The sequence below is a fragment of the Solanum pennellii genome, chromosome 11 (assembly GCF_001406875.1).
Source record: "Solanum pennellii chromosome 11, SPENNV200".
In the NCBI taxonomy this organism is placed as follows: Eukaryota; Viridiplantae; Streptophyta; class Magnoliopsida; order Solanales; family Solanaceae; genus Solanum; species Solanum pennellii.
The window spans coordinates 47480465-47496206 of NC_028647.1; the positions used below are offsets into that span (position 1 = coordinate 47480465).

The 15742-nt window shown below is 33.0% G+C and overlaps 1 protein-coding gene across 24 annotated transcripts; it reads right to left on the reverse strand.

Annotated features, from left to right (window-relative positions):
* Positions 1-295: 295 nt before the first annotated feature.
* LOC107003007 lies at positions 296-11254 on the reverse strand. 24 transcript variants are annotated; one of them, XM_027913125.1, is made up of 5 exons: positions 11173-11254; positions 3429-3528; positions 3217-3277; positions 2806-2990; positions 296-1314 (listed from the first exon to the last, which is right to left on the reverse strand). In XM_027913125.1, exon 5 carries the CDS (start codon positions 1298-1300, stop codon positions 524-526), a length of 777 nt encoding a protein of 258 aa, XP_027768926.1. In that variant the 5' UTR covers positions 1301-1314; positions 2806-2990; positions 3217-3277; positions 3429-3528; positions 11173-11254; the 3' UTR covers positions 296-523. The 24 variants fall into 24 exon arrangements, 21 of the variants coding, with proteins under 21 accessions (XP_027768926.1, XP_027768928.1, XP_027768925.1 ...); XM_027913127.1 differs by lacking the exon at positions 2806-2990 and adding an exon at positions 3810-3976 and having other exon boundaries at positions 11173-11242; XM_027913124.1 differs by lacking the exon at positions 2806-2990 and adding an exon at positions 3810-3976 and having other exon boundaries at positions 3423-3528; positions 11173-11242.
* Between the last annotated feature and the right edge of the window lie 4488 nt (positions 11255-15742).

A 15742-nucleotide genomic window follows, 5' to 3' on the forward strand; every position in this document is an offset into this window, starting at 1 on the left:
TTTAAGAAAATGTGTTACTATAATCTTCTTCATCACAGTGCTCATATTTTATAAATATGAAAAAAACCACTTGAATTAGTAAATTAAAACTCATTTTTTCCAATGAGGTACTTGTTGCTGGTGAAATGTAATACCTAGTTTTTCGCTTACTACTATTTTGATGTTAATGCTTATGGGAAAACATTGTCTTATTTGACAAGTGATGTTAATTATCAAACCTATATGTGATCATTTAAGACTACTATTAGATAACAATTTTTTTTCCAAATGCTTGACAAGTGCACAAGTAACAGTATATTTTAATGTTCTTGATCTCACCTCATTGATAGATGCAGCAGCACCAAATCAAAGATTTTTCAGTTAAGAGGTTCAATGCATTATGTTATACTTCTATAGGCAAGTGGCACCAAATTAAAGATCTGAAAAATTTTCAAGACACAGTAACAACTCTACCTCTTTGTTGCACATGCCTGATCAGTTTGTAATGAACATTTAGAGTAAAATAATCTGTACTAGTAGCATCTCATTTGACAAATCCATCTCGTCTCGTGAGATTTGGATGATCAAAACAGCATGGACGACAAAGGCAGTCAATAGCATGTATCAGTTTTCTCCGAGGACCAACAGCGTGCGAACCCATCTCCTTGAGCTTTTCCATGGTTAGATTTGCCAATTGATACTTGTTAATACTCTTGGTCTGAAAGATGTTCACAAAATGTTCAAAGCCCCTTGATACCAGCCAACTTCTTAAGCCTCCAGCACTTTCAAGCTTGCGCTCAAGATTAATTGCTCTTATTCTTTTATTAATCATCGTACCCCTATCAGCAGTAATAATTGATGGCTTGGTAATCTTAGAGGTGGAGCAAACACCAGTCCTTTTATTAGTTTTGAAACTAGGCATTGGTCGACTTTCTAAACGTTCCCTTTCACTTTGCCTTAATGGTCTTGGGAACTGAGAAATTATTTGTGGAACTACTACGGCAGCTGTTGGTATAATAACTTCAGGTGCCAAAGACTTTGGCACCTCCCTTTTACAAACTACCTGAGCTTCAGTATGCATCTCAACTTGATGTGGTCGATTATCAGTAGGTTTAATCGGTGGTACATGTATCAGGTTTTCTCCAGCATTATGCACCACGGACTGCTTAGGAGCAGGTAGCTGTGGGACCAATATTGTAACTTTCTGCTTCTTGACTATTATCCAGCTATCTTCATCCAGGTGGTTTACCTGTGAAGGTCCCAGACTATCTTTCTTAGTTTTAGGAACAGGTACAGACTGTCGATGTTTTGTCCTTGCCATAAGTTGCTGACCTGCTGAATGTGGAAGAATAAAAATCAATTCCGTATGCTTAATATACACTTGTACCAAATAGCAACCAAATAGAAAAGTATTGACAGCCAGAAATATGTCAAAGACGCTAATCCAAAATATAATCCCCCTTCCCACCCGTCAACAAAAAGGGATGTAAAGAATTGAAAAGCCAAACCAAAAGAAATTACTTGGAACAAGATCTGCAACATAAGGCTGTCTAAGAGAACTAGCAGAGATCAGAGAAGTGTAATCCAACATAAGAACTACATTTCCAACCAACCAAAAAAAACACATTACAAGTATATTAAAGCATAAGCTTCACAGTGTCTCTAGGTTAAAAATTTCTATGGGCTGGGGTATACTAAAAGGATGTTTATAACAACAACCACAACAAATTAAGTGTAATCCAACGAGTGAGGTATGGGGAGGGTAGAGTACACGAGACCTTATCCCTACCTTTGAGAAGTTAGATAGGCTGTTTCTGAAAGACGCTATGCTGAACAAACAGTGAAAAAGAGGACACAGCAACAAACAAAAACAACAGCAAGATAATCAGATATCAAGGCGAAATGACAAATAGTGATAGAAATCTAAAAATAAAAGAAACTAATAATACTAAACTCCGGGAAAAGGGAATGACTACTAACCTTCTACCCTAATCATTGACCTTCACAGCCTCCTTTTAAGGGTCGTGTCCTTCGTGAGCTGAAGTTGCACAATATCCTGCTTAATCACCTCATCCTCAAGCCTACGTCCACCACTCCTCAAGCCTACCACTGCTAACCTCTTACAACTGCTAACCAGGGATCCACACCTCTCCTCTTCACCTCAACCTCACTTCCCACATCTTATCTTCCACGAGAACCACTCATACCTTGCCCCGAATACCTTCGCTCGTAATGTTATCTCTCATGGTATATCTACACATCCAGCTCAACATCCTCATCTCTACCATTCACATCTTCTGGATACGGGAGGGCTTGACTGGCCAACACTTCGCCCCATATAATATAGTTGGTCTGACCACCACTCGCAACTAAAAGGATATGTATATCAAACTAAGAAATAACAATTATGGATGAATAGTAGGATGGTACCCTGATGCTGGACACCTAGATTTAATGTAAAAGGATATGGCCCTTACATTTCCAAGAGTGTCGTCTAGTGAAATTAATAATCCCTTCCATGGAACCTTTCCGTGGTAGACAATATAGAAAATATCACAAGAACCAAAAGAATTTATTGATGAATTTTACTAACATATCAAATCCTTAGGTTTTTAAAGCATTTCTGGTCGCATTGGAAATGGAAACTATAGTTAGAGGCTTTATGTTTTTGTAGATCAAGCATCATGTCATACATTGGCTTGAAGTGGAAGAAGACAGCATCACAACAATGATTGTAGTAGAAGTAGCATAGATGACAATTAATAAGCATCATAAAACAGATATCTCCAGTGATTGTTGGTATTAATGTGATTCACTTTGTTTTACCATAACGACAGGCTGCACCATTCAAAGTATGATGTTTGACAGAGTAGCTCCTCAGAGCTGCTAAGCCTACTTCAGAATATTAGTGAACTCCATCAGGTACCAAGACAATGTAAATGTTTTTTGATTCTTAAGAATCAAAAGACTACAGTTCAAGATATGATTGCCGTGAGCATTCTCCTGATACTCTGTGGAATATAAGTCAATAGATCTTCTTCAGAACATAAAAAGGAAGACCAAACTAATAATGACAACCTTTCTCAAGAATTTAGAATGCCACATCACATTAAGTTGATGGCTACATCTATGAGCCAGATATATCAGAATAGTAGACGCTAGTGTCTACAAAAAAAATAATACAAATGCCGATTTTGGTACCACAATCAAAGAAACGAACAATCTACGGATACATACATCCACTAGACCACAACTTCAATAATCAAATGTTTAGCCGCTCCCGGGATAAACTGCAATCCTGCAGCAATCATGTCTGAGAAGTCAATACTATACCCAAACTACTACAGGTATCTTAAGAGACGAAAAAATCTTCCCAAAGATGCCATGAATAACAAAGAAAGCCCTTGGTAAATATTTCATAAACAACTTATGATCAAATTTACATTCACCAAGCATTGCCACCAGATTGGGATCAGACTTCAGAGGTGGAATCCAAGATTTGGAGTCTCCAGATGCCAAGTATACTCATCAATTTTAGGCTTCATTCGTCTATACGACAAATCAATCAGCAAAACATGAACAGTAATAAGATGACAAGTTATATACTACAAATTCACATCCTACATTCTATTGAGATCATAAAGCGAAGAAAGTTAAAACTTTCAATAATATCATAAATTACCCATCATTCATTTACAATTGTCCTCGACGAGTTATTGTATTATGAAACGGTCAATGATGACAAAATTACTTATATTTGCAAATAAATCACGCTTTATGTAACTAAGCAATCATTTAAATATTGATCCCCAATGTCATTATGTACTTACTTTTTTGATGTGCTTCATGGATGAGAATATTCTCTCCACAGTTGTCGTGGCAACAGGTAAAATCAGAGTCAACTTCACAAGTAAATAACTCTCCACAAGATTTGACTCAACCAATGTCTTTGCCAAATCATGAATTCCTCGCAAGTTGGATAATTAGGGATTACCGTCTTGCATATGAATTGTGAAAGTGTCAAGTTAGTAACTCAAATCTATCCATTATAAAGCTAATCTGGATAACACTTTGCTTAAGTCATGATTCTACCTTTATCAAATTTAGCAAACGAATTGATTGGATTCAAACTATCCATCCCAAAAAGCAAATTACTACACCAAAACGATCATTAAGCTCTTGAAGTTACACATCAATTGTGAAAAAAAGAAATTTCAACACGCAAGTGGTGCGAATAACAAACACTTGAAGACTTATGTTTTGACTTTCTAGGAAAATAAGCCTCATCCAACTTGGGAATCAAGATATCATAAAAAATCACAAAATGAAGAAACATCCTTTAACAAAGATTCCTATCCAGTTTTTCTCATATCTTGCCATGTTAAGAAACTCTACAACATTAACAATATTTTGATCTTTTTCTGGAAAAATCTTGCTCATCTCATTTGACATTACCAACATCAAGTGAAGCATAAAACAAATTTGAATGTTTTTATATTTGTCAAAAGATATTCTGCTTCATTTCTATCACTTGAGTGGAACTTTTGTGTTCAATCACATGAACAATAGATGAGAAAATTACAATAAAGTTATTTAATATGATCCCTAACGACTATCACCTGATTTTGGAACTCACATTCTTGATGTAATCCTTGTCTAGTATGAAGAACTTCATCGGATTCAAATAATTGTTCCAACTATTCAGCTTAGTGATGATGGAGTAAATCTCTATGTTTGAAAGATCCACCAACAACATTCAACACATTAGTAACATGATTAAAAAAAAAAGATACAAGTGTTAGTTGCAATTGATCAGCAAAGCAATGAATGTAATATGCCAATGGACTATCTTTCATAATCAAGTTTTAAGACCATTTATCTCTCTATTGTATTACTAGCTCTATCGTAATCTTGTCACGAATTATGGATAGACTTAGTGAATAATAGGAAAGCAAAAAATATTTTTTTTCTTGAACGAGCATGCCAATGTATCACTTGGCTATGATCCAAAAGGATATTGTTAATGCTTGTGCAAGAGAAATGTTGAAAGCTATAATTGGGGACTTAAATGTAGATTATTGTAGTATATTAGTTGATGAGTCCAAAGACATCTCACACAAAGAACAAATGGCTTTTGTTTTGTGGTATGTAGATAAGAATGATGTAGAATGATTTCTCGGTCTTATCCATGTTACTAATACATTAGCATGCTCATTGAATAAAGAAATTTATTCTTTACTTTCGATCATTCATAAGTCCATCCAAAATATGTGGACAAGGTTACAATGGAGCTATTAATACAAAGGGAGAGATAAATTGTCTCAAAACTTTATTATGATAAATAGTTCATCAGCATATTATATTCATTGTTTTGCTCATCCTTTGGATCAATACTTGTAGCTATTGCTAAAACATTCGGATGTCGACAAATTTTTTTTTATCATGTTACTAATGTGTTAAATGTTATTCGAGGATCTTTCAAGCATACAAATTTACTCCGTCATCACCAAGCTAAAAAGTTGGAGCAATTATTTGAATCTGATGAATTTCATACTATTCAGAGATTACATCAAAAACATGAGCTCCAAGACCAGGTGATATTAGTTGGGATCACATCTCAAAACATTAGGTAACTTTATTGTTAATTTCTCATCTATTGTTCATGTATTTAAAGTTATTGAACATGAAGGTGTACTTAAAGTGATTGAACATGAAGGTTCTACCTTAACTCAGAAATCAAGAAGAATATCTTTTGATAAAGATTAAAACGTTCAGATTTGTCTTTATGCTTCATTTGATGTTGAAAGTGTTGGCAATGTCAAATAAATTGAGCAAGATTTTACCAAATCTAAAAAGATCAAAATATTATTAATGTCGTGGAGTTTCTTAATATAGCAAAGAAAAGATGCCAAAATATGAGCAAACCTGGATGAAATCTTTGTTGGATGATGTTTCATCATTTTGTGATTTGCATGATATTTTGACTCTCAAGTTGGATGAGTCTTATTTTCATGGAAAGTCAAAGCGTAAGTCTTTGGGTGTTTGTTATTCACACAACTAGCGTGTTGAAGTCTTTTTTGTTGTCATTGATGTGCAATTTAAGAGCTTAATGATCATTTTGATATAGTGAGTAGAAATTTATTTTTCTGGGATGAGTAGCTTGAATATAATCAATTGTTTCTCTAACTTTGACAAAGGTACACTTATGACTTTAGCAAAGTGTTCTCCAGGTGAGTTTGATAATGGATAGATTCGTGATTTGAGTTACCAACTTGATACTTACATGATTCATATGCAAGGTAGTAAATCGAAGCTCTCCAACTTTCAAGGAACTCGTGATTTGACAAAGACATTAGTTGAGGCAAATCTTGTGGAGACTTATTCTCTTGTTTATTTACTAATGGAGTTGTCTCTGATTTTACCTGTTGACACACCAACTGTGGAGAGAATATTCTCATCCATAAAGCACATTCAATAGGAAGTACGGAATAACATTGATGATCAATATTTAAATCATTGCACAGTGTTACATAAACACGATGTATTTGCAAATGTAAGTAATAATGTCATGATTGACTGTTTTCATAATATGAAAACTTGTCGAGAACAATTGTATATGATAGATATATAGTGAAGATACTAGTAATATTATTGAAAATTTTATCTTTGTTAATTTCATGATCTAAGTCGGGTGTGGTGTGTGAATTTGTAGTATATATTGATGGGTCTACTTGGCACCCGAGGCTCCAAATCCTGGATCTGCCCCAGTCAGAAGTTCTGAAAACTATATTGTTTTTGAGTTTGATCAAGTAAAAGATTTCATTGATAATAGAGAAAAGATATAAAGTTACCATTGAAGTTGTATCGAATTTTCAAAAAGACATCTTAACTTTGTGTGTCCTATTACCCCGCGAAACTATCTAAATCCACACTAAACATACCTTTTTGATTAATTTTAACACCACTCGTGTTGTCACGAAATTTGAGCACGTGAAGGACTGTTCATACAACTTCAGACAAACATCAAATTGCCATGTGGCACTCCCAATTTGACTTATTTTGAAAAAAATATAAAAACCCATGTATTGATTTTTTTAAAGCTTTATTATGAATAGTTTATACTTTTCAAATCTTTTTTCTCATCTTCCCTACAATGATTAGACCCATATTTCTTGGACATCTATGTCTTTCCTCCATTTTTTTAAAAAACAAATGTTATTGTGTTCATTCTTATTCTTTTTTGTTTTTGAAAAAAAAATTAGTTTAGTGATTTTATTCCTCCTACAAATCAAGTTTTAGATTTAGGAATAGCGAAACTATGAAAACTCGATTTGGGAGTAAGAGTTGAAGATGGAAGTTATTTAAATGTCATATTTTGACTTAGTGATATTTTGAGTATTTAGATTTTGATTATTTACCAATATTTATTTTCATAAATAAATTAATTGGTGGTAGTTTGACAAATAATTAATAATGTTGTCGAAAATTTTGTCCCGCCACAGCGGATTTGGCGGCTGTTCTACATAACGAAAGGAATGACAAAGTTAAGAACAGAGAATGAGGGTGAAGAAGAGAAACAGGAAAAAAGATAATGTAAAATTACTTTTAACACGTGTCAAGTGACTATTCGTGCGTGACTTACAAATATTTTTGTATAAGTGGTATTAGGTGAAAAATGGGGTATACATACTATAGTGAAGTTTTTTAATGGGGTAATAGGACACCCACAAAGTTAAGGTGTCTTTTTGAAAATTCAAGACAACTTCAATGGTGATTTTATGTCTTTTCTCTTGATAATAACAGTGTCAACTTGGCCATATGCAAGCAGTATACTCAAAAAGGAGAACCCTACAAAATATGTTCTCTATAAAGACACTCAATAGTCTCTATACAATCATGAACTACGTGAGTGCACCAAAAGAAAATAAGGGATCGGTCTACTCCTCAAGTGAGCAAAGCTCATCTCCACCCTTTCAAAAGCTCTCTATTTCTCTCTTTCCAAATGACTCACACTAAAGCAATAGGGGTAACATTTCAAGAATTTTGCCTTTTTCTCCTAGCTCCCTTCACTTGTGATGGCTCCTTCGTACATATCATTTATGTCATTTTCATACTTGATATGGGTGCATTTCTTCTCAATAACCTAGTGAAAGGCTTCTCTTGGCATTCTGTTTCTCCTGTCTCTTACTACCTCCTCTTCTATCTCTTACTACCTCCTCTCCTGATCCAGCAACTAAGTAAATCAGTTGTATGTTCTAGCATAGTCTATTTCACTTCTGCGAGAAGCATGGACCATATTTGTGTAGTGCAAGTCTTGGTTGCGCTAGTTTTGATGCCACACCCGTCTCAGATTCTCCAAAAGAAAATACACTATTTTTGGCGGATCCGACACGCAGGCGTTGGCATTTTTGAAGAGTCCGAGCAATATAGGTGAAAGTATAATATAAGAATAGGTGACTGTTAGTTTCCCCCATCTACCCACATAAAGAGCACCAAGGAAGTATGATCTTTCTTTTCTTCCTCAAGACTTCATGTGTCAAGCATGCCTTTCTAATGACCAACCAAGTAAAGCACTTGACTTTTATTGGTGCTACAGTCCTCCAAATATTTTTCAATAAACTCCGATATCTGCTACTTTTTTTTGAGACAAGGGTAACTTTGTATTCACAAAAGATTCATCATCCAAGAGATGATGAATTGGAAACTTACATCCCATAGTGTGATGAGCACACCTCCATGATGGTAATCATATTACAAGTTCCCTAAGAAATCAACTAATTCCACCCCATTCCCCACCAAGTCTAGTTTACACCAAAAAAATAGAAGACTAATACTGTTTGTTTTAATCCTCTGAAAGTTGATTTTCTGTCCTTCAAAACACCTAGCGTTCCTTTCCTTCCATATGGACCACCAGATGTATGCTCGGATGAGCTTCCACCATTCTTCGTTCTTGCCTCTACTTCCAACTCCTGGCCAATTGTTCAGGACCTCCAAAGTAGTCTTTGGCATCACCCAGCTAATCCTCAAAATGCACAAAAACGTATTCCACAACCTTGCAACTATTTGACCGTGAATGAACAAATGATTGTTTACCTCAGCTTCATGTTCACACATAAAACATCTCGAATAGATATGCATGTCTCTTTTCTGTAAAGCTTCATGAGTAAGGCATGCTTTCCTAATAAGTAACCAAACAAAACATGAGACTTTAGGTGGACATTTCAACTCCAATATCTGCTACTTTGCGAGTTGAACTCTTTTTTATATGCTCTGCCAACTGTTAAGATACCTCCATCCTTACTGTGAGACCATCTAACAACATCATTGGCAGTATTGGTGCCTGCAAAAATCCCCCACTTCGTCCAACGATTTGGCTATTCAAACCTTGTTCTGTCCAGCAATCACTAATCATTGCCTCAGAATTGGTGCACAAAATAAATAGATCATGAAACAGGTCTTTTGGGGGGGGGGGGGTTGATCCATACATCCCATCAGAATCTAGTTCTCCTTCCATCCCCCACCTTGATATGTAAATTGCTTCTAACTTGGGCCATAAGTTTCTAATAGCTCTCCAAACCCCCGCTCCATATGCATTTGTGCTTACGGTACTACACCAAAATCCATCCTCCCCAAATTTATATTTAGTCAAATCTTCCACAAAGCTTGCCCTCTCATCAGTGTATCTCCACAGCCATTTCATCAAAATACTGTTGTTATGCTTCCTCAAATCCCTGATGCCCAAGCCACCTTTATCTTTTTATGCAAAACCATCACCCACTTGACCAAGTTGTATCCATTGTTCTCTTTGCAGCCATGCCAAAGGAAATCTCTCCTAAGTTTGTCCAATTTCTTAGCCACTTTTGCCGGTATGGAACAAACATATAGAGAATAAAGCACAACCCACTACTCTCCTTCCAAACAAATCTAAGAAATCCATATACTGATTCAGTTTCACTAGGTAGACTACTTTTACACCAGAAGTACAAATTCTGTAAGCATCTATTTGTAGTTTAAGAAACCAAAACATTTTTCCCTTCAAAACAAGCCTTGTAACTTACTTAGTATTGGAACAATATCAATATGACTTATTTTGCATTTTTTTGCAGGCCAGAATATAACAGTGAATAACCTGGTTAGTCATACTATTCCAATCTTCCAAGGAACTTTCGAACCTCACTATATATTCCATCTCGATGACATTTTCACATGCATCTCATATTATTCATGGCATCATGTACTTCACTTGATCCGATTCTATGAGTTCAATTAAGGTTCTATTTGTACTGGATGTATGAAATTTGTACAGTTACTTCTCTGGTCAAAACTTGTTGAAATCATCTTTATTATACTTAACTTGGTTCACTTCTTTACTTCTTTTCTCCCTCAATCATGTTAACTCACACATTTCTCTTTCTCTCCTTCCTACGTCCCTTACTGTTGCTGCATCCAACTTTGCTAATTGCCTCCTTAACTCCTTTCTTTCATTCTCTTACACTCTTCCCGGCGTTTCCATCTTTCGCTCTTGATAACTTTTAAACCACCCTTTTTTTAGTAGCTCTACATACTTCTTCACTCTACAACATATTCTTGCAGTTAATTCCCCAACCCAACAAGAACACCACTCATTACCTTTTTAGAACAACTTATCATTTCTTCACTCACTACATTCGTTGCAGCTATATTATTTTCTTCATTACTTTCAAATTCACCTAGAGGAATCTAAAATTAGGTCCCATACACCACTAATGAAGATTTAAGAAAGAATTGTTGAGATTGGCTCGAGAATATAGAAGCATTTTTCACAAAATTTTCCCAAAATCTCCTTCATACTCCATTTAGTTCGTGGATTGAAAGCAAGATATCATATTGCTACATTCCTAACTAATCTTTAGCTTTAACAGTGGGCTTAGAAATTTATCTGAGAAATATAATACCCATTAACCTGCTTTAATTCAAGAAAGTTCATACCCTTGAGAGATCAAAATAGGGTTTTTCCACTTTCAGGTCCAAAACAACAGAAAAAGCAAAACAGCAACGATTAAAACAACAATTCTCCGCTAAAAACAGCAAATCAACAAATCAAAGATAACAAGAACAATTTAGGAGATATATTCAAATCAATGGAAGTGCAAAGCATTCAGCCATAACCCAATTATTCAACAATTTTGAAGTAGCAAATTTAATGGGACTAACCTTAAGAACAAGTAGGCAATGATGGAGGAGGAGGAAGAGAAAGAGCCACAGTGATCGATAAGAATGAGCTAAAGAATGCCTCCAACTTTTCAATTAAATAAAAGGGCTTTTTTTATTTTCTTATTTATTTAATTTTTCTAGGATTAAATTAATAATTTTAAATTAAAAACTTAAAATATTAAAAGTAAATCTTTTGAAATGGAAAAGAGCTAAAATACACTTAAGTATTAGAATTGATAAAAAATTACCGTCCATCCATCTATTAGATTAGATCTGATACAAAATTATCATTCATCCATCTATTGGATTAGAATTGATACAAAATTATATTCCATCCATCTATTGGCTCCAAAATACACTTCTCATCCACCTATTGGCTCCAAAATATCCTTGTCATCTACCTTTGGGTTCAAAACTAACCACTTATTTAACGATTTTAAATTTAAACTATTTAAATATTTTTTTAAATACACAACGCTCAATTATTTCTTATAATAACTTATTACTATAATTTATAAACAAATCTACTACCCACCACTAATTAAACCACACCCAATTAATAAACCCGCCTATTACTAATGCAAAACAGAAAAATTACTACCAGTGAGTGTTTCTAAAATTTTGAGGCGAAAATGTCTATAAAAGTACATTATCATACATTTTAGTCGTCAATCAAAACATATTATAATTCAAGTGTCTAAATAAAAATTACCGATAAACTTAAAAGTGTAACTATGTTCATCTTAATTATTCATTCGCCTCAATTATGTGATATTACTTAATCGATAACTTTTTTAAAAAAAGAATATATTAAAGTTTTAATATTTAAAACAAATAATAAATATTTATAAAATTATATTTAAAAAGTGCATTAATTAATTCGAGAGGTACTATTTCTTTACCTTTAATCATAAACTTCGAATTCAAGCTTGACAAAATCCTATTGAAAGTGTTCTCCTAAATAAGCGGCTCAACCTAAATTTAATTTAGGCTTCAATTCGGACTCAAATAATTTTGAATGTCATTTTCAGAAATCAGTTTTGTCGTGCTTTAGTAGTGTTTAGGTCGACTTTGATATTAGAAATGGTTTATTAATTGGGTGGGGCTTAATTAGTAATGTATGAGTAGTGAATAGTTTATAATTACATCGATAAATTAAATTATATTGAATAGTTGAGCGCCAAGTATTTTTTAAAAATATTTTTAAATAGTTTAAATTTAAAACCGTTAAATAAATGGTCAATTTTGAATCTATAGGTGGATGACAAGGGTATTTTGGAACTAATAGGTAGAGTATTTTGGAGCCAATAGGTGGATGGAGGATAGTTTTGTATCATTTCAATACTTTAAGGGTATTTTAGGTCCTTTTCCGCTTTTGAAATTGTGAGACATGTTAACGCATTCTCTTATTAACTTTTTATCCTGCTTTGGATTCTTTAAATGAAAAATGAGTAAGGGTGTGTATGGTCGATTCAGTTTTCTGTATTATTGATTTTTAATTTTTTAAATATGTAAAATCATAATTAAATCAATAAGATATTCGTTATCGATTTTGGTCTATAACGATTTGATTTTCGATTTAATCAATAAGAAAATACTTTCAAAACATATACTCCATATGACTTGTCTAATAATTTGACGTGATATATGCATACATCGAAACAATCAAATCATACTAAATTGCAACAAAAAAGAGTAAAGCAATACTAACACCTCGATCTAAATCTCATTTTTCTTTTCAGAAGATACACAAAGAAGACAAATAAAGTTGTACTGCTACATCTTTATCCAAATTCAAAAAGTGACAAACAAGATTTTTAAAAATCATTTTCAATACGTTGTGCTATTAAAATCTTTCTAAACGCAATAAATTGAGTTTCAAAATCAACTCTCACATTAATTTTTGAATCATAAGACCCATACGCATTTGTGGGTCTTAAATTTATACTTATCATTGAAAATGATTTTGACATAACTTGGAGAGCATTCAATACCTTTTTTTTTGTCTTCATCTGATTGTTTTGTTTCACTTTCATCACTTTTTTCCTCTCCACTTGATTAATCACCATCACTCTCACCATCTCTTTTCTCTTCACTTGAATTTTCGTTTCTGTTCTCATCACTTTTTTCTTCACCTGACAGTTCACTGCTACTCTTATTATTCTTTTCCGTTCACTAGATTGCTCACCATTATTTTCTTTACTTTTTTTTACGGATGGTTGTCCACTGATACTTTGAAGTGTTGAAGTATCTTTTTTTCTAAAAGCAGTTAAGCTCTCAATATTTTCTCTTGAATCTGAATTGGATAAAGGTGTTCTAGTTTCCTTTCTCTTATATTAACGCATTATATCTTTTACTAAAATAATTAAAAATTTGTAAATAGTAAAAAATAAATTCAATAGGATCAACAAAAAAACAATTACAGTACATTATAAAACAAAATTTATTATTTGTCCTAACAACTAATGGGTTGACCAACAACTGAACGCAATTGTTGAACAAATGCATTAGTTGTTGGGGCAACTTCTGTAATCATCCGACAACTACAGACAGTTGAAATTTTTTTGTATTTGACAGACATGTCTAGTGATTTCTACAAACAACTTCAATAATTGTTCAGATAACTACAAAAGTTGTTGTCTGAAACACTCAAATTGAATTCATTAAATGCAGTTGAAGAATGGGCACAATTTTTTTTATACTTACCAATAATCCTTTTTTGACTTACTTTTATGTTAAGAAGGAACAAATGCGTTGCAAAAAAACAAAACCGCGATAGGTAAATGATGATGATTTTCTTCTTTATTAAATCCTAGTTTTAATCCTTTGAAATACAAAAGAGAAGAAAATTTTTCTTGTATTGAAAGTTAATGATTAAAAAGGAAAACATAATAGAGAAGATTTGATCATTTTGAAGATGAAGATGCGTTTTTGTTGAATGAGAAAGAGGAATTTTTTTTGAAGGATGCTCCGTTTCGGATCTTCCATTTGCAGAAGTTCGAACGAAATGAAAAATTAATATGAGAATCCGTAATATGCCTCACAATTTCAAACGGGTTAACTTTTTATCTTTTAAGTTTTAAAAATTACTAATTGAGTACCTTGTATTAATTAAGATTAAATGAATAGAGAAAAAAGAAGAAGAGAAGAGGCCTCACATGTTCATTTAAATTAATTGAAGACTTGAGAGACATTCTTAGCTCATTTTTTTGATCTCAATCAACTCATCATACATAACATTCTCGCTTACTTTTATTGGTACTGTTTCTCAACCCTTCAAATGCCAAGTGTAACGAGTTGGATTCTCCACCCATTCACCATGTAAATCAACTCCTATTATTATTATTATTATTATTATTATTATTATTATTGTTATTATTTGATCTTTCATAGATGAACAGAATATCTGAAGACATCACAAAATATTTCAGTAATCATAACAAGTGTAACATCATCAAATAACTTCAAAATTGTTAAAGAATATGGATTACTCGTTTTTACACCTTATTTGTTTTATCACAACTATCAACAATTGACATAAAATTTTAGTAGCTTTGGGGACTTCTATAATTCTTCAACTATTTATTTGAACAATTAATAATTTGTACACAATTATATTATATTTCCTAACAAAGAATTAGTAGGTAAGCAAATGAACACGCTGTCAAACAACTGCAATAGTTGTTGTTGAGACAACTTCTGTAGTCATCGGACAACTATAGACAGTTGTCCAACAACTTCTGTATCTCGCAGACATGTTTAGTTATTTAAAAAAATAACTTTAGTAGTTGTCCAGACAACTACTTAAGTTATTGCTGAAAAAATCAGTTTATATTCAGTGAAACCAACTGTAAAATAGATACAAAGTAACTATTATACTTATCAATAATGCTCTTTTGAGTTAATTCCAAGCTCAAACAAAACAAATGTAATACAAAACAAATCAACATATTTTGATATTCTTTTTCCACTGTTTTTTTTGATAAATCTTCTCAATAAAAACACCTATATTTTTGCAGATAATGGAAGAAGAAGAAGAGAGGAATTGAGAAGTATACATGTAGTAGACGAAGAAGATCCCCATTGAAGACAATGAAGTTGAAAAAGACACATTTTCTTTTGGTCTATTCCTATAAAATTTTAGATATTTTGAGGTAAGAAATATACAAGCAAAAGTATAAAATTTAAAAATTTGAAACTGCGGAGAAAAGATCTTTTAAACTCATTAATATTAATTATTTATTTGCCACTTCTACACAATATTTTAAACTTGGAGGACTCCTACCTAATTGACAAACTAATTTGTCACTTTCAATAGACCATCCCACACGAGACTTGTGAAATATAGAGGAAGGGGTGCCATTTTAATTGACGGGTGACAGAGTTCAAATTACAAGTAGGAAAATTTGGGTGTTTGAATTAGATAGGAAAAAAGGGGTCAACAACAAAAAAAGATCTAATAACAAAAATAGTCATCAGATATATATGTTTTATATATTACATATATTATATATGAGAGAAATATTGAAAATATCATTGAATTTGAAGTGATTGTTAGTTTTATCCATGA

Coding starts and splice junctions, on each gene's coding strand:
- LOC107003007 (XM_027913133.1), bottom strand. CDS start 6,332: ATGTCTTTGTCAAATCACGAGTTCCTTGAAAGTTGGAGAGCTTCGATT. Junction 1,315..6,262: donor CTACCTTGCATATGAATCAT/GTAAGTATCAAG, acceptor TTCCACATTCAG/CAGGTCAGCAACTTATGGCA.